The 19367-nt window shown below is 52.4% G+C and overlaps 1 protein-coding gene across 3 annotated transcripts; it reads right to left on the reverse strand.

Annotated features, from left to right (window-relative positions):
* Positions 1–514: 514 nt before the first annotated feature.
* On the reverse strand, positions 515–19046 carry PVALB (parvalbumin). 3 transcript variants are annotated; one of them, XM_016186516.2, is made up of 5 exons: positions 18961–19046; positions 16620–16687; positions 14806–14938; positions 13563–13672; positions 515–736 (listed from the first exon to the last, which is right to left on the reverse strand). In XM_016186516.2, the coding sequence occupies exons 2-5, from the start codon at positions 16678–16680 to the stop codon at positions 708–710; spliced, it is 333 nt and encodes a 110-aa protein (XP_016042002.1). In that variant the 5' UTR covers positions 16681–16687; positions 18961–19046; the 3' UTR covers positions 515–707. The 3 variants fall into 3 exon arrangements, with proteins under 3 accessions (XP_016042002.1, XP_016042003.1, XP_060044875.1); XM_016186517.2 differs by lacking the exon at positions 18961–19046 and adding an exon at positions 17098–17168; XM_060188892.1 differs by lacking the exon at positions 18961–19046 and adding an exon at positions 17055–17119.
* Positions 19047–19367: the final 321 nt, after the last annotated feature.

The following is a 19367-nucleotide window of genomic DNA, read 5'->3' on the forward strand; positions in this document are numbered from 1 at the left end:
AGAGCCTGACAGCAAGCCCCACACAGGGAGACTCAGACGTGGGGAACCAAGAACTTAGCCCTGGTGTCCCTGTGTGTCCTGCTCCAGCCATTCCAGAAGACCCACTGAACTGTTCAGGCACCCAAATCAACCAGGTTTGTTTTTCTTCTTCTCATGTTTAAATTATTTTGAATTGATCTCTGTGATATGTCACAACGAAGAGTCTTAATTTGTATCTATCCATCCATCCATCCATCCATCCATCCATCCATCCATCCATCACTCCTAGCTGGGGCTTAAATACATCATCCCCACCTCCAGGACTCAGTTTCTGCATCTGTGAAATGGGAATTTCATCACCTCCCTTGGACTAGTGGGCAGCCCGTGTAGGGTGCCACACTCATTACCAAACACAGAGGGGCAGCTCAGTGGATTTCCCTGTCTAGATCCTGCCGCAACCCTGCACAGGGATTTCTGGAAGCCCCCCCCCCCCATACTTGGGATCTGTTGTCCCACTGGCTTCTAAGCAGCAGAATCTGACTGACACAGCCTTTATTTTTTCTCCAGCATTTTCCAGAAGAGTGGTGTCATTCGAGGGCCACAGGGGGGAGGGGGAGTAAAAAAATAACACAAACAAACTGAACCGAAAGGCAGGAGGAGGGCAGTGGTGAGAGGGGAAGAGAGGTGAAGGCTGAAGGCCCCGGGGAGGGGAGGGCGGTCACAGCCTCTTAACTTTCAGCCACGAGAATGGAGAATTCTGCAAAAGAAGGAGAGGACAGTCAGCTGCGAACGGTGCAGGAGAGATGGGTTTCAGTGACTAAAGCCCCTCTCACCCCACTCTTGGTTTTCCCATCTGCTGCAAATGATGATGCGATGGAACAGGTGAGAGTGGGAATGAATGAGTGAATGAATGAATGAATGAGTGAGTGAATGAGGAACGTTGAACTATTATCATAATTTCTTGCCTCCTGATGTCGTGCCACTCACCAATTATCAGTAGCACAATAACATCAGCCAGTCTGACTGTTTCCTCGGCTGTTACTCCCCTTGTGCTTTGGTTACAAAACCTTAGTCGCCTCCGGAAATAATCCCATAATAGCATTTTCCTGTGAGTTCCATTCTTCAGGTTAGACAATGCCAGGATTAAGACCAAGGTCTGCGTGACCCTGGTCCCTGAGCTCTTTCATAGCTGATTGTCCAATTCCGTAACAGCCCACCAGGATCACCAGCAGAATTTAAGAGCCACAGATTCTCAGGCAGAGAATTTCTGATTTGGGAGGCTGAGGAATTTGTTGCAAGGTAATTCTGACATGCTGTCAGCTTCCAGAAACACCCAGGGGGATGGGACAGAATGGGACAGGAGGAGCCCTAAGGGACTGTCTCTGCATAGGTCAGAGGGCCAGCGGCTGGGACTCTGTTTTGCATAGGGTGGGGTCAGGCTCAGGAGGTGCAAGGTGTAGGAGCCCAGGTATAATCTGACCGTTTTTGCTGGAGGGGAAAGAGGAGTGACAAATTCTTTTGAGAAACAAATGAAAAGTTGGAGAGGGGCCAGGTGGTGGCACACCAGGTTTACTGCACATAGTAAGAAGTGCAAGGATGGGCACAAAGATCCTGGTTCAAGCTTTTGGTTCCCCACTTGCAGGGGAATTGCTTCACTAGTGGTGAAGCAGGTCTGCAGGTCTCTCTCTCTCTCTCTCTCTCTCCCTCTCTATCTTTTCCTCCCCTCTTAATTTCTCTCTGTCCTATCCAAAAAAAAAAAAAAAAAAGGGAGTCTGGCTGTAGCTCAGTGGGTTAAGCGCAGGTGGCGCAAAGCACAAGGACCAGCATAAGGATTCCGGTTCGAACCCCGGCTCACCAGGGGAGTCGCTTCACAGGCGGTGAAGCAGGTCTGCAGGTGTCTATCTTTCTCTCCTCCTCTCTGTCTTCTCCTCCTCTCTCCATTTCTCTCTGTTCTATCCAACAATGACAACAACAATAATAACTACAACAAGGGCAACAAGAGGGAATAAATAAATAAAATTTAAAAAAATCTAAAAAAATGGCCACAGGAGCAGTGGATTCAAAGTGCAGGCACCAAGCTCCAGTAATAATCCTGGAGAAAAAAAAAAAGAAAGAAAGAAAAATTGGATGCAAGGCTTCCAAAAGAACTATCTGGACTCCTTTGGGAGTCAACCTCCCTTAACCATCCCCTCCCCCAAACAGACACACAGACTTTGCAGGAAGCACATATAAAACCCTCTCCATGTCATTCCTTGACTTCCATCATTCTGCTCCAGGTATATAAAAGAGTGAAAAGCATAGGGTGAAAGGTTGTTGGAATGCTGTCATTGTTGTAACTCTTTGCAAGGCAGAATTGGTGCAAAATAAACATATGGGAGGAAAAAGCCCAAGCAGCCAACACAAGTCACCCATGTGGAAAGTAGCCAGCACTGACGCCCACCAGGGGTGTGATCCTTGGGCTCCTCACCTTCCTGAGGTGTGACCCAGGGAAAGGATATCACTTTCCTTTTTGCAGGTTGTCCCCGGCCACAGGGAAAGTGGGTGACCTGGACAGGGAGACCTGGGAATGGAGCTCTGCCCACTGGTCCTGATGCCCCTAGGGTCCCAGGCTAAGCAGTGACAGTGAGTGTCACTCAACAGGCAACCAGGTGACTTGGACTTTGCCTTCGCCCTGAGCCCCTGCAGTCCTGAAGTGGCTTGGTGAGATATTTCCCAGTGGCTTTTGTCATTTGTGCTTTGATGACTTTTGCCCATACTTGTAGTTTGGAACCAAGATTTATTGACTCCCAACATGGGAACCGTTTCGCATGTATTGGTTCATTCAGTTCTCGTGACTGAGAGAGACAGAGCTGCCATTGGCTGAAATTTACAGATGGGGAAACTGAGACCCAAGAATTAAGTAGCTTGACCAAGCTCACGTAGCAAAGTGATTCAAGATAATCTCTTAGGGTGCTACTCCTCCTCCTCCTCCTTTCCCTCCTTTTCTTAAGCTCAGAGTTCACTGACCTACTTTGACCTAGGTATAGAGTGACGTGTCCCAGCTCAAATATCGCCAGCCCATGACTCTGTCGCATTAGCCCTCCCCCCCACTTATTTACTTCATGGTACTTAACACTCAGAGATTATTTTATTTATGTACTCGCTTTATTTTTGTCCATCTCTCACCTACTATAGTGCTAACCCCAGGATCAGGCACATAGTAGGTGTAATCATGAGAGGATGATTAGTGGGGGATGAAGGCTGGGATTATGGGTGTTGGGTTGCATTGGATCGACCTTCTCGTGGTGCATCCCGTGAGTACCCATTTATTGGGGAAACTGACGATCCTTCCTAGCCGACGGAATCCACATGGATCCCAGTCACTTTCAAAGCCAGCAACAAGCAGCTCCTGACAGCTTTGCTGTTGACTGGCTACGGAAGAAGGGCAAACGCTAGAAGAAGAATGGGTGTAGGCAGACAGATAGATAAGTAGCTTTCTGTCTGGTTGGCTCATGAATCCTTGTTAGGGATCACAGAGGACCAACTTACCTCATACTTCTTTCTTTTTTAAAAAAAAAAAAATATATATATATAAAATACAGACAGAGAGAAATCAAGAAGAAAGAAGGAGACAGAGAGAGCACAAGAAAGAGCACTGCTTCACTGAAGTTCTGCAAAGGTTTCCCCCTGCAGGTGGGAAACAGGGACTTGAACCCAGGTCCTTGCACATGGTAGCGTGTGCTCAACTGAGTGTACCACCACCTGAGCTCTATAGTTCTTTTATTTTAATGATTATATTTATTAACATGAGAGGATAGAGAAGGAGAGAGAGGAGGGAGAGGACACCAAAGCATCTCCCTGGCATAGGCAATGCCAGGGATTGAATTCATGCTTTAGGTCCAACTCTCTAACCACTGTGAAACCTCTTAGATCACCTTCACTCACATGTCTCACAACAGCCCTTGGAGGTAATGGGGACATTTTCCATTTTACAGATGGGGACATGGAGGTCCAGACAGGTTAAGTGTCAGGGCCAGGTGAGAAATGAGAGGCAGCAGCAGTGTGTGGCCTGTGGTATCAAGAATACCCCCTATGGTTGAATTGTTATGTGGAAAACTGGGAAATGTTACACATGTGCAAACTACTGTATTTTCCTGTTGATTGTGAACCATTAATTCCCCAATACAGAAATTAAAAAACAAAACAAGAGCACCCTACACACATGTGAAAGGCTGGCATGAAGCTGGCATCCTGTGTCCAGCTCTGCTAGAAGCAAGAGCTCTTTCCTGCTGCTTCATCTGGAGAAATGGGCAGAACCAGCCTTCCCTGCCTCTGGGCACTGCTTGCTCTGTCCTGGGACCAGGGAGACAGGAATCTCCCCTCCTATCTCAGGGAGCAGCTGTCAGGAGAGGAAGCTGACTCTTACCATTCCCCAGCCAGCAGTGGCCTCCTCGGCCCTCAGTTCTCCCCCCCAGAAAAGATGGGCTCTCGGGCAGCTCATGAGCAAAGGGCCCTCTAGTTACCACCACGGGAGACGATAGTCATAGTGCAGTCGGTGTCACTGGGGCAGGGGGCAGGCGCTTGGACCCTGACTGGAGGAAGCGTTGTAGTGCTGGGGGTGGGGTGGGGGCTCCAAAGCCTCTTCTGACAGGCCGGTCAGTCTGCCCTGGGACTCCTCTGAAAAAGCCAGGTTGGTGCAATGGCCACAAGCCCTTCCATTTCAAAGACAACACAGGATCCTAATTTTATCTTCCCAGAACCCCAATGGCCATTTTGTAGACAAATTGGGGGCAGAGGGTCACATCTTTGTACCTTCTGAAATTTCCTCAGGGCAGAGCTCTTAGGAACCAGACAATTAACCTAACACCCTAGTATAAAAAGTCTCCTCTAAAATGTTCAGGTCTGTCCTTAAAGAAAAAACAAAAAAAAAAACAACAAGCCAGCGGAGCTACCCAGACCCTGCAGTGTCTAGGCTGATGGGTATGGTGGGAGAATGCTGTGATGTGAAGTGGGGCATCAGATGCTTGGCTCTTTCCTCCACTCACGCCCCCAGAAAGAACTTCAGCTGGTCCTAGCTTCTTTCTATGTCCAGGGTCAGGTCTAGAAGGCGCCTTCACAGCCCTCTCACAGTTTACAGCTCTTTTCTTGCTTCTGTGTCCTTGGCTGAGACAGATGCCTCGCTCAGTTGAGTGTCAGTGGCCTCCTCTGTACAGTGAAGCTGGTGATAGCACCGAGCCCAGAGGAGCCAACACTTAGCTCCTGGCTACAGGCCCGATACACAGAAAACACTCAGCACTTGGCAGATGCCTCTATCAATACATTCTTCAGCTCTGGACACTCTGACAGTCGGCTCTGAGATGCCCGGCTACAGCTTAGCCCAGGGCATTGGCTCCATGAAGAGTGCCAGCTCCTTTACTTCCTGGAAGTGTTGTTATTATCCTTTCATGAGTTCCTCTCCCCACCTCAGACCTGCCTTCAACCCACAGGCACCCCTGGAACTGGGTCTGAGACTTGTCTCACCCCTTCCTGGCCTGGTGGCCTCTAGTCACCACTCGGCCTCTCTGAGCCTGGCTTTTCCCATGTAGGATGCTGGCAGGAGAAAATCTGCTTCAGTGATTACTGGGAAGAAGAGACGAGAAGGTACAGAGCAGTGCCTGGCCCTCTATGGATGGCACATAAACGTTAGTCCCATCTTGCTTGACTCTCCTGGCAAACGGACACAAGTGGGAGCTTGGAAATAACAGCAATAACTACAGAAATCCTGGAACTAAGACCAAAAATGAACAAACAGCTTACTGGTGAAAGAGCTGAGTAGCTTAATTAGCAAGCAGCAGAGCAGGAACAAGCTATGACACCTCCAAGCCCATTAGAGTTTGGAGTCTACTCCCAGAATGCTCCTTCATGGAAACCCATCTCTGACTCTCAGTGTCCACATCTGTCCAATAGGCACACTGAATGCACCTCCTCATAGCATTACAGTGACGGCTGCATGGGGTGACAGGTAGGAAGTGCCTGGTATGCATGTAAATAGTATTGAGGTGGGAGGGACGGTGACCGTTTGGAAGAATCCAGAATGCAAGGACAGTTCTCCTTAGGCTTCTTCCAGAGGGCCCTTAGGTCACTTTGTGGAGATGATGGTGTGGTGTTCAGTCATGAAGAAATGAGAAGGTAGTGGAGGTAGTGGGAGGTGGGGGGAGGTGGGGGGAGCAGATGGAGGGTCAGAGGATGGGAGTGTTTGGTCCTTTTCCTTAGGTAACTGAAATTAAGCTAATTAGGTCTGTCTCGGGCCTGGGTGCTGTGGGGATTGGACAAATTTAGAAGCTATCGACAGGTGAACTAGCACACACTGGGAGCCTGCAGTGAAACTGAGATGGATCTTGAGTCAGCAACTGGAAGCCTCTTCCTCCCCTCCATGGTGATGAGTGGGATGAAGGCCCCGGCCTCCTGGTTTATCACCTCACCTCTAAATAGCTCCCCGGCTCGGTTTCTTATAAATTGGTATTGCGAGCAGAGATCACTTTCCCACTGGGAAGATGGGAGGCAGGTCATTCCAGGGCAGGCTGGGAGTCGTATAAACAGTTCTAGGGGCTTGCTCCTTGCCAGCTTGTGCCCTGGGCCTTATCCTGTTTCACCCTGGCTGCTGCCCTGTCCCCATTTTCCTTATAGGGAAACTGAGGCCAAGAGTCCCCTGGGTGACTGTAACTCAGGTCTGGTGCACATTCCAGTGGCCCCTCTCTTGAGGTTGGAAGTGAGCAGCCCAGCATTTGACTCAGGCTGCAGACACAGAGGCAGGGGAGGTAATGCCAGTTCTCCGTCCTGCTACTGCTCCTGTTCGTGGAAGGACAGTTATGTAAGGAGTGCTGTGTCCTCTGCCGCTCCGTCGGGCTGGAGTGATGGAGTCCACTTGGGAATAAAGCAAGCACCTCACTAAGCACAAAAACCATTTATAACTCAGCTGGAGTGGGGTGGGGGTGGGGGTGGCAGAACCCTAGCTTCCATCAGGCCAAGGATTTATAATGTAACTTTCGTTCTTAACATTATGATACTGGGCCTCAGTTTCCCTCTTCCTCCCCAGGGGCCACAGGCTCTGCCCTCAGGCCTTAGCAGGTGCAAAGAGATGGGACAGCACACCTGCACCTCAGGCTCCTACTGACAGAGCTTCGGGCTGGCCCTGGTGTTCATGTCCTGCCGTAGTAGAAAATGGAGCCCCATAGGGGTTGGCTCTGTGGGGCGGTGAGCAGTGGGTGTCCATTCTCTCCCCTTTCCTCTCACCTCAGAATCAACATCACCCCCTTTGGGGCCTGCTATTCTATCACTTCCCAAGGGTCTTGTGACAGCTTGTGAGAGTAAGCATAAACCCAAAATAAGAGGGAAGGGGTTCTTTTCCAAAAGGCTTGCTTAAGTAGACTCCCTATCTTTGTAGGTGGAGACATTTACACCCCCCTCCACTGTGGGGTAAGCAGGCGCCTTCTTCCAGCCCCCAGAGGAAAGGGCTTCACTACTCCCTGTGGCAACACACAGACCCAGCAGGCTGTGAGTTCTTGCCATCTCCCACCTCAAACTCACTACTGAAGAATAGAGAGAGATTTTAGGGGCTGTGAAACTTCATGAGTGGTGAAGCAGTGTTGCAGGTGGTGGCTCTGTCTCCCTCTCTGTCTCTGTCTTCCCTCTCAATTTCTGTCTCTATCAAATAAATAAGTAATAAAGAAGAGATTTTTCCAGAAGAAAGCAGCCAAGGCCAATGCCTACAGGCCTGGGAGAGGCACTGTTCTCAGCCCAGGGAATAATGGTGACTAAATCCTCAGTCACAGGAACAGAAGCAAGGCTGGAGCAGCCAGGGCTGGGTGTGGCAGTCCTCAAGTGGATGCAAAGGTGTGTGGGTCTAGCCCAGGGTGTGGTGGGGAAGAGGGGGCTCTCTAAAGTCTTAGCGTCAAGGTCAGAGTGCTGAATATGAACTCAACTACTCCCCTGGGCCTTAACTTCTTTCTCTGTCCAGTGAAGAGACAGCTTGCGAAGTCATTGCCAGGACGGACTGAGTTAGAAAGAGGTAAGGTGGGGACCAGGGTAAGGTGGCACACCTGAGTAAGCACTCACATTACAGTGACCTGGGTTCAAGCCCCTGGTCCCCACCTGCAGGGGGAAAGCTTCCCAAGTGGTGAAGTAGGCTTCAGGTGTCTCTTTTTTTCTTCCCTTCTATTTGTCCCCTCTCCTCTCAATTTATCTGTGTCTCTAATAAATAAATAAATAAATAGTAATGGATAATTTAAAAAATAGGAAGAATGGAAGAAAGGAAGGAAGAAGTAAGGCTCCTGAATATGCCAGGCATGCAGGAAGCCCTGCAGGGTGAGGACGGCGTGCAGGGTGCTCCCACCAGCCTGCAGCTGCCAGTGTGCAGACAGCCAGGCTGGGACCCAAGTTCAAGTGAGAGGCAAGTGGCTGAGCACCCTGGTGGGCTGGCCTGAGCAACCCGGAGTCTGCTACTTAACTCTCACCGCTTCAGTTTCCTTAACTGTGAAATGGGCAGCATGCCACCATCTGCTCTAGGCCTATTATAAGGCAGTGATCACAAAGGGTGGTCTCCAGGACCAGCGGTACCACTCAGGAATGTGTCATAACTGTATGGTCCTGGGGGCCAGGCCATGACATACCCAGTGGAGAGCACACTATCACATGTGAGGACCTGGGCTCAAGCCCTTGTTCCCACCTGCAGGGGAGAAGCTTCATGAGTGGTGAAGCAGTGCTGCAGGTGTCTCTCCCGTCTCCCTCTATATATGCTCCTCCCCTCTATTTCTCACTGTCTCATCAAGAAAGTGGGGGCAGGGGTGGCACTAGAAGTAGTGAATTTGTTATGCAGGCGCTGAGACCAAGTGATAAACCTGGTGGCAATTTAAAAAAAAAGTGAAAAATAAAAATTAAATGTAGGGGCTGGTCGTGGTGCACTTGGTTAAGCACACACCATGTGCAAGGATCTGGGTTCAAGCCTGAGGGAGGACACTTCATGGGCCTGCAAGGATCCATCCCACCTGCAGGAAGGATGCTTCATGAGTGTTGAAGCAGGTCTGCAAGGGTCTGTCTTTCTCTCTCCCTCTCTATCTCCCCTTCCTTCGCAATTTCTCTTTGTCCTATTATATAAAAATAAAATAAGAAGAAAAGTAATGGCTTCCAGGAACCAAGGATTTGTAGTGCTGGCAACGAGCCTCAGCGATAACCCTGGTGGCAATTAAAAAGGAGGAGGAAGAGGAAGAAGAGGAAGAGAAGGAGGAGGAGGAGGGGAAATATGCAGGCTTGGGCTCTATCCCAGAGCTCAGGAATCAAACCCCAGGGCAGGGTACAACCTCCACATTGTGAGAAGCTGCCCCAGGAGGATTCCGATCTGGGTCCAGCTTAAAGACTACCACCGTGAAGGACAGAGAAGGGCTAAAAATGAGACCCTCCACAGTCTCGCCTGATATTTGTTCCTGGGTTTCACAGCTGGGGCTGGTTTGGGGGTGCCTCCCCCTCACCGACCAACTTCCCTCTCCTCTTCTGCTTTAAGCCCCCTCTTGACTAGCTCTGTATCATCAGTTTCCCCACTCACCAGTGGCATTCAAGAATCAATCAACCACATCTATAGGAGTCTTTGTTTCCTGAAATTAGGTGCCCAAGGGATGGAAATGGAAAGTGCTATTATTAGATGTTGGTCTTTCCCACCCACTTCAGTCTGGGACCCTCAAAGATCTGGTAAGTATCACTCACCTTGGGACAGGCACACAGCTGGAGAGGGAAGCTGTGCCCAGTTCTAGAATCCACTGGCACCTACACCTGCACCTGTTAGTGTCAAGCACCCAGCCTGCATGGTCTCCAGCCTTGGGCAGCAGGCTTCTCCCTGCACATCATGCTTCCTCACCATTCCAGACCCAATGCTGGGCACATAAATCATCATCTCACTCACTCACGCAACAAACCTCACTTGTGCCTATACTGAGCTGCTAAGCCCCATCTAGCTGATGGAGTCAGAATGGAATAAAATGAAATCCTGCTTGTGGAGTTGACACCCATGAAGGAGATGGGGGCAAGCAAGGTGTCAATACATAAAGCATCACAAAGGAGATGCTCATGGAATTTTCCTTCCAGAGCAGACAGTACAGGGCACATGCTTTAGATTCTTACAGGGCTGAATTCAGATCTCCTACTTGTCTCTTCCGGAGTGTGGGAGCTGAGACAAGCTCTTAGTCTGTCTGAGCCTCGTCGATAAACTGGGCCAAGATGGTAAGACTGAATGAGGAGAAGGCTAAGCCCCATGCCTGCACACAGCAAGTGCAGCGAGATGCCCCAGGCCATTGCTTTCGCTCTATTCTGGGCACACACCGAGCCCCAGTGTCCAGCTGGTCCCTGTCTAGAGGTTATTCACTGGGCATTTGTGCAGCCCAGATCTAGAGGGACCCCAGCATCTGACTAGAGACTGAGCCCTGATATTAAAGAGTAGTCACCTGAGGGCCAAAGGAGTTCCACAGCTTCCTGCTGAAGATGATGGACAGGACTCTGGACAGATAGGCTTTGCAGTTAAATGGGGTTCAGAGCTCTGACCTCTTGACACTTAGAGCAAAATGAGCAGAAAAGTAGCACATGGTGAGGGGCATGAGGAAGGGGAGGCGCCTGCATGAACTGTGTCCCTCATTGCCTGTTTAACCTCTTTGCCTGCCACCCATTCTGCTCTGCTCTCACCAGATTGGCCTGAGTTTCCCCGTACTAACAGGGTTCACCTCCTGTCCCTCTGGCTACAGTCCCCCAGGTCACCTTGGGCATACTCTTCCCTTGTCTGCACTCAAGTCCTCTGTCATCCAGAGGTGACATTTGTGTAGAACCTGTACTGAACTGGGCACACTTCACCTACCCCGGTAACAGTTCTCTCTCCCCTCCCACCTACCTCTGGTAAACTCTCTTCTGGCCTCCTTCTGGACATGCCAGAACTTCCCAGCCCGGGTAACTCCACTGACACCAACATCAGCACCATGACCCTCCCTCTCCTGCTCCACAGCCTGCAGCATCCTCCCCATAGCACTCAGATCTGTGCAGGTGCTTGCTGTATGTCTGTCCCTGCAGAGTCTGTCTGCTCCTGCTGTTCTGTGTGCCCACAAGTGGGGGTAGACACATGTGTGGCAGCAAGCAGCATGGAGACGGGACAGAAATAGCGTGGCAGTTCCTCAGCTGAGCGCTCACTGTGTGCTGGTGACTCGTGCGGCACTCCACATAACCTGTCCTGGCTCCTCCGAGTTCAGGAACCCGTCTGTTCCTCTGCCCCTCATGCCATTGTGGCCACTACTCAGGGCATACGTCCAGGACATGGCGCCTCTGACAAACGGACTCAATTCATCTTTATCTCCTCCACTGCCCAGCACAGGGATGCTATTCAGTAAACATCTGTTGGGTTTGCTGGAAGAGATGAGTTAGCTCTTTAAGATCTGAGTCCAGTGGGAAGGGAGGGCAGGGAGCAGGGAATGAGGCCAGCAGCTGGCCTGGTTTTCCTCTATCATTTAGGTTGCTCGAGAGCAGTCAGCCATGAAGACCCTGCCTGGGGCTTCTGAGCAGAGGCATATTGGCTGCAAATAAAAATGGGAGACAGGCTTGGGGGGCCTGGGCTGGGGTCATGGCAGGAAGCAGGTGCAGGGTGAAGCTAACTGATAAGTGATTCCTGGAGGGTGGGGAGGTGGTGGAATGGGCCACTCACTAGAATGACCAAGTCTTGTCCCAAATATCTCTCTTGCACCCCTGCTCTGGGTTTCTTTAAAACCACCCCCTTCCTTCCCAATGACAAGAAGGACAGTTGTCATCAGAGGCTGTGAGACTATAGCATCTGAGCTTGCTGTCTCTACATTCTCGTTTCTGGCAACAAACTGTAATAGACTCCCCCCCTGCACAGAATCCTTGCCCCCTGCCCCAGGGCTCTTTTGTGTCTATAGTATTTAATTTTCACAGTGAACCCAAGGAGGTCTTAGGATAAAACCATGCATCATGACTAGGTGTGACAAGGAGATATGGTCATGGTCGCAGCTGGTGAAGGGCAGAGAGGAAGAGGAAGGTAGGGCTGGACTCTACTCCAGATAGAGAAGTTTACTAAGTGCCTGATTCAGGGGCCAGGATAGGACAGAGACTGAGGATAAAGGGGTGAGTATAATCTAGTCCCTATCTTTGAAAAAATACTTTATTTATTTACATATATTGGGTAGAGACGGAGAGAAGTTGAGAGGGAAGGCAAGGCAGAGTGATACCTACAGCACTGCTTCACCACTTGTCAAGTTTCTCTCCTGCTTGGTGGGGGCTAAGGGCTTGATCGTGGGTCCTTACACATTGTAAGGACCACCCAGCCTCCCTAGTCCCTATCTTTAATGTCTTTAACAGTTCCTATGTGTGTGGCCCTGCTCTATGCCACTCACTATCGTAAACACTTGACACATCAGCACATCAACTCCTCACAACAACCCTAGGAGATAAAAACTATCATTATCTTCAGTTCAGAGATGAGAAAAGTAAGGCTCCAGAGTAGTGACTTGTCTAACGTCACATAGCTTGAAAGTGGGAGGGTTGTCATTTGAACCCAGATGTTCCTGGCCCAGGGAATTAGCACTCATACTCAGTTTTCTCTTAGATGGATAAGAAGGACCAACAGGGAAGTGGACTCAGCAGACTACGTGGACAAGAGTCACTCAGCTCTGATGTTAAAGCCCTGCTCTACAGCTTATGCACTGACATCCCCACCGAGGAAGAGCACTTTCAGTGTCAGTCTGCCCATGTGAAAGATGGCAGGCCCCCACCCCCACCCCCACCTCCTACCTCCACCACCACCCCCACCCCCACCTCCTACCTCCACCACCACCCCCCCAGTCAGGAATGTTGTGATGCTAAGATGCTGTGTTGGGAGTGGGTCCTGGAATGTTCCTTAGCTCTGAATAAAGCAAAGAAAGTGTGGGGTGTGGGAAAGCCAGCAGCCCCTCATCTACTCTGAAAGCAAAGACTGAAAAACAAGGCAGGCCCAGCCCTTCCTTTCCCCGATTCCTAGCTGACTTATGAATGGCCATTTTATTTTTCCCATCACCGCTCTCCTTCCATGTGAGAATGGTCTGTTTGGGAGAAGGTGGAGCAGATTATGCGATTCAAAGTTGTAGGACACTAGGACATGCTGCCAAGGAGGACGGCAGATAAGGAGTTTCCATCTCCGGAATGTGAGAACCTTGGAGCCAGCAGGATCCTGGGGGAAAAGTTGGCCTCCTCTCCTTGGGTTACAGATGGGTGTCTGAGGCTCAGAGGAGAGAGATTGCCCAAGGTTACAAGGCCAGTTGCAGAACTGAAGCTAGGACAGAAGAGATCGGGGAAATCCTCCTAAGTCCTGGCTGCACAGTAGGACAAAGCAAACTATTCCTTCTGGGTGATACAAGCCTGGGTTTTCCTGGCTTGGCTTATATGACAGCTCTTGGATGTTATAGTTCACCTTCCCACCCCCTCACCCCCAGTTCTGGGGTATAAGGACACCCCTCTTTCCTTCTTGAGGCAGACACAGCGCCAAGCTTGGAGAATCCAAACTGCCCAAGAACCCAGAATCCATTAGCCCCCCAGTTGTGACTACTCACCCTCGACCCCAATCTTGCCGTCCCCGTCCTTGTCCCCAGCGGCCAGCAGTGTCTTGGTTTCTTTAGCAGTCAGATCCCTGGCGTCTGCGGAGAAGCCCTTCAGGATGGATCTGGGGGAGAAAAGGAGGAAGCTAGGGTGTCAGACCAAGGTCACCTTGTAGGAATGCTGTCCCAAAGAGGGCAGCTGGGACAGGGACAGGCACCAGGCTCTGGTGTCTGGCATAGGGCCAGCTGTATCCTGTGGGTGAGGGTGCAGGGAAGGGCAGGCTGTCCTTATGGAAGGACTGACCCTGATTCAGGCCAAGAGCCTGGGTTAGTTTATTCATTCAGTCAAAACGGCAAGTACAACTGGGCCTGAGCTGTGCTGGAAACTGGGGGCCCAGAGAGGATCTTAGGAAGAAGACAGGAAATGATGGGGGCAAGTCAAGTACTAGGAAGTCACAGAGTGACAGGTGTAATGGTAGGGAGCAGGGAGAGGTGCTGAAAGAGAAGGAGGCATATAGGGTGAGGGGGGAGACCTGGGGCTCCTGGAGCAGTGAACCTGGGAGGGCAGGAAGAACCTGTGTGTGTGGGGGGGGGAGGAGGCTCTAGGCAAAGCATACTTTGTGGGGTGATTTGGGGAGAATCTGAAAGGATAGAGATCTCCCAACTTAGTGACCCCTTTCCACATGCCTCCTCCCTTGCCCCATGACAAACTTCTGGGCAGTCTTGGCCGGACAGTGGCACAGCTGGGCTGGAAGACATGCTCAGGTGGCTGATAGGGTTATGGTGGAGGTAGCTCTATCAATGCAACTTTGCATTTTTCTTCTTCTCTACCTTGCTCTGGCCCCAGGCCCCCTAACCCCACCACCTATAGCTGCTTGTCCACCCCCTGACTTACTCAGCCATAGTTATAGCTATGGGAGCCCAGAGCCCAGGGGTCTGCAGCCCAGGGGTCTGCCTTTCCAACCACTGGAAATCAGTGAAGTCCTCCAGTGAGTGCTCAGCCTCATCTGTGGTATGAGGCCATGCAGAAAATGTGTCTTTTCATTTGTATTAAATTATTAAGCAGCACCATTCCATTAGCCATATTAAGTGGCTATGATTTAACCTAGTTAGTTCCACTTTCTGTGGAGGATTTCAGTCTCCTGGAAGTGGCAGTGGTCAGGCTGGGCTCCTTTCTTCGAGGGGTGGGGATCAGGGAGCAGGGAAGTTCTGATGGGAACCTGAGAGCAAGAGCCCCACCCCCACCACCTCAGTTTACCCCAGCTCATCCTCCTCAATGAAGCCACTCTTGTCTTTATCCAGGATGTGAAACACCTTCTTCACATCATCCGGGCTCTTTTTCTTGAGGCCAAGCATTTGGAAGAATTTTTTGTGGTCGAAGGAGTCCACACCTGGGTCCAGGAGGAGGGAGGAGGGGAGAAGGTTACTAGGAGGACAAGCAGCAGCAGCAGGGCATGTTGGGAGTGACTTTCTCCCCCAACCCTGCAGTCTGGGGGTGGGGGGACCCAGGCGGCAGGGTATCTCCAGGGGAGGCTTAAGGGGCCCCAGAAAAGGAGAGGATGGGTGCATTGCCCAAGGTCACACAGACATGAGTGGCAAGGTGGTCTTGCACTCACACCTCCCAGTCTTCCCAGCCTCCACTGCACCCTTCCTGATGGCTCTGAGTTCTGTCATATATCCCCCTCCCTTTGAGGGGAGAAGGGGTTCCTGGATTCCATGATACTTTTTGGGTGGGTAGGCTGAGATATCAGAGGTGGTGTGGACACCTGGGTGTGTTGGGGGGAGGGGAGGTCTCAGTCACAGATTATGTTGCCAGAAAACTGACAGAGTACAGGTGTCTCTCAAGGTCACACAGTGGAAGGAGGTGGGGGAGCCCCAGAAGTCCTGCCTCTCTGCAGACACCCACTCTGGTGGAATGGGGAAGGCTGCTGGGAGACTCCTCATAAATTTCCTGGGAAGTGTCTCCTCAGAGAGTCAGGTGGTTCAAAGATAAGTGAACAGGTATCATGGGGGGGGGGGCGGGTGTCCTCCAGTCTTCCTTGCCCAGGGGAAGGGACATAAGCAAAGAGGAAAGGAATTGGGGGGGGGGAGCTCTGCACCCTGGTTCTTTGGGTCTGGAGCTCCTTTTAAAGATCACCCAGGAAAAGGTACAATGGCAGACCCAGTAAAGGGTGTTTTCGGGAATCCCCTACTAAGAGTCCTGTTCTCCTTCTTATCCTTGGGCTAGAGAAAGTCCTCCTCCTCCCCCCCCTCTTTAATCACCACAGAGGGGTCACCAAGACCCAAAGTACCGCTCCCTAGCTGTAACCCCCTTCCGCCCTGCTAGGTGACCTTGGGCCAGTTTCTGTCCCCCTCCCAGCCTCAGTCGCCCCCATCTGGGCAACGCAAGGGAAGAAGGGAGGGCATCACATAGACACTCAGGTCCAGGTCAGCTGGGGTGAAGCTTCAGGCTGAGGCAGGAAGCGCTAGGATGCTCCATGCAAGGGATGGGGGTGGGGGGCAGGTGCGGGCTGCGGGAAGGTCACCCCGCTAGGTTTGGGGGAGGGGGGCAAAGTCTGGGGGCAAAGGGGGCCGGATGCTGGGAGGGGGGATTCCCAGCCGCCCGCAGGTCAAAGTCTTCTCTAGAATAGGAGTTCCCAGGAAAGGGGTCCCTTGGAAGGGCAGTACAGCTGGCACCTGCAGCCCCTCCACATGCCTTAAAGGGGGGACAGGGGGTGAGGTTCGGAGGGCCTCCCGGTCTTGGCGGCTGAGCCTGGATCCCGAAGTCCCCGGCTGGCTACCCAGTCTCTGGAGCCCGCAAGTTTCCTCGCTCGCTCCGGCTGCTGGCCAGGCAGTGCGCCCAGCTACCCGCCCTCAGCCCGCGCTAAGTCGCTCCAGGATGGAGTTCGGGAAATGTCTATTGTCTAGGGCAACCCCCCCAGCCGGGTCACCCCTCCAGACCCTGGGCAAAAGAGCACAGGGGAGAGCTGGCAGAGTGCGTGGTCATCTGGGGTGCAGGGGTGCAGAGTGCAGGGGTGCAGGGTCCATAGTGGGGTGAGGAGGGAGGGCTGAGCAGGGGAGCCCGCTGCTCACCGGTAAAGGCCGCCAAAGCCTTCTTGATGTCCTCAGCGTTGAGCAACTCTGTCATCGACATCCTGCAACTGTTTGAGCGGGCAGAGCAAGTGCGAAAAGATTAAAAAGTGCTTTTCTCATCATTTCTGCTCATATGACCAGCGCTGCAGTGCCGCGCGGGCGCACGCCGCCGGCCTGGCGCGGAGCCAGGGGGCGCGGGACTCGGTGCTCAGCCAGGGCGCTCGGTCCATGCACTGCGCCTCCGTCCGCTGTCCGCCGCGCTCCCACCCCCCTCGGGGGTCAGAGGGTGCAGGCCCTGGCGACCTCTGGGCCCAGGGGGAGCCCTCAACGTCGGTCAGCTCTAGAGCGTTCCCCCGCCCGCCAAGGGCACACAGGAGGCCCCTTCTTGGCGCAGGGTTGGGGCTCGGACCCGTGCACTTGGAGGAGGTTAGGGACCTTCCAAACCAGGCCGACATCCTCTTGGGCCCCTGACTCCTACTCTTGGCTTCTCTGAGTCTCCCCTGGCCTCTGTCCTCCAGTAAGGGGGATGCAAATTTCTGCTGCGAATCTTAGCACTGAGGTCTTGAAACCTGACCCCTTGGGGAAGGAGGAGGGTGGAGAGGGGAGGCGGGAGGCTGGCAACTGCTTACCTCTGGGGGTACTGCTCACAGCTGGGCAGGGATGTTCTTTCTAAAATCTGAGTTCTTTCCCTTCTCTCCTCCTCTTCCTCCATTCTCTCTTTCTTGCTTTTTTCTTTCATTTTTCTTTCTTTGTAAATTTCTTTCTATCTCTCTCTCTCTCTCTTTCTTTCTTTCTCTCTCTCTCTTTCTCTTTCCTTCCTCCCGTCTCCCTTTCTTTCCTCCTTCCTTCATTTTCTTATTTTAGTTTGACTTTTCAATCCCCTCCCAACTCCAATAACTACTGTTTCCTGGTCTCCAGGACCTGGAAGTCCCATGCTAAAGACAGACTCCTCCTGTCCCCACAGATTGGGTGGGGGGCAGGTAGTGTGGGAGAGGATGCTAAGCATCTCTCTGCACCCCAGTGGGGAGACCAGAAGGCCCCTGCTTGTTGGAAGTGGGGAGGCTGGCACCTTCAGACTTCCCTTTCTAAATAATTTCCGTTCCTGTTTTTGCTTGAGCTTCACATCTGGGACATGGGAACACCAAGGGATAGGCTGACACCAGATGCAGAACACTAGACTGGGAGTCAGGAGACTGGGTTCTAGCTCTGGGGCTACACTCATTCCTGCATGACCTTGTGGCCTGCCTCATCTCTGGCCATCTTTCTCCCTCCACTGTACTGAGGGTGCTGGTGGTCCCTCACAGGGGGGCAGTTTGAGATGCCCACTGCATTGTGAGCAGGCTGGCAAGGCTGAGACTGGTGGGGGCTGCCTGGGAGCTCATGTTCCCTGTGCTCTGTCAATGCTGCCTCCCTCAGCTTGGCCCTGGATAGCTGCCCTTTCTGGAAACATTAGGATGCTACTGACTCTGGCCACGCCCCCTCCATGTGAGTCAGCTCCTTCAGGGAGTGACCCTCCAGCTGCCCAGCAAGGCACAGGGCCACAGCAGTTCCTGATGCGCTCTTTCTGGGGACCCCTCCCCAGGCCTCTCAGCTGCTCCTAACCCCCAGCTGGGCTCTTGGTTCCATCTATTGGGCTTCTGTAATAACATCCCTCCACCCTGCCATTCTCCTCTGTCCACCTTAGGGACTTGGTCAGGGACTCTGTTTCCCCAGCTGAAATACCCTTCTGCTATGCTGGTGGAGACTCAGGCCGGGGACTCAGCAAATGGCCTCAGGATACGCAGTGAGGTAGCAGAGAGTGGCTTCCTGCCCCTCAACCTGCCAGCCTCCAGTCACCCCCTCCCCATGTCTACTCTGGTACCTGATGCATTCCATCACCCCCACATGTCTGTGTCTCACAGCAGCTCCCACAGTCACCCTCCCAGTGGCACAGGCTGGAGTCCCATCAGAGACATGCTTCATCCCCTTCTTTCTCTCCATGCTCCCTTCTACTTGATCAATTTTCGGGGGTCCAGTCTATCCACTAGAGCTTCAGCTCCTCCACCCTTGGCACCTCCTGCTTCTGTCTTTTCTGTCTGTTTAGGGCTCCCCCCTTTTGCATCATGGAACCCACAGATGCCAGGCTCCACCCCTCAAATTCTACAGGTGGGGAGGCTTGGTACATCCAGGGGGATGGATTTGCTCTGTTCCTGCCCAGAGCCAGGCAGTTCCCTCACCCCACCTGCCTTTCCTGCACCACAGTCCAGCCCCCTGTCCCTGCAGGAAGGGGAGATGCAGTGGCCCTCCAGCCAGCCTCCCCCCGCTCCCCCCCAACCCTGTGTGCACACTGGTCCAGCCTCACCTTTGGGAGTAGAGGGCTGGAGCCTGCTCTGCAAGGTGGGGTGGTGGGCAGTTCTTAGGGGAAGTGAGTCTGGTGGCAGGGCAGCCACCTATATAGGCTTCTGCTCTGGCTATTTTAGGAGGTGGCGTTCTCTCAGCCCCCGGCCCCCTCCCCTTCTGGTGTCAGATATTCCCCAACTGTGGTGCAGGATGTCTGTATCACATTCACTGTCTCTGGGCCCATCGAGCCAGGCCTATTAATAACCCTTGGCCCCTCCCTCCCTCCGGCACCCAAAACTGAGGTGCAGGCAAGGTGCTCCTCTTCCATGAAGCCTTCCATGACCACTTGCAATGGCAGTGATGACTTTGTTCTCCAACATCCTGAATGGAAAGACAGTACAGGACAGGACAGGAATGGTCCTCCATGCA

This window comes from Erinaceus europaeus, chromosome 4 (assembly GCF_950295315.1).
Source record: "Erinaceus europaeus chromosome 4, mEriEur2.1, whole genome shotgun sequence".
In the NCBI taxonomy this organism is placed as follows: domain Eukaryota; kingdom Metazoa; phylum Chordata; class Mammalia; order Eulipotyphla; family Erinaceidae; genus Erinaceus; species Erinaceus europaeus.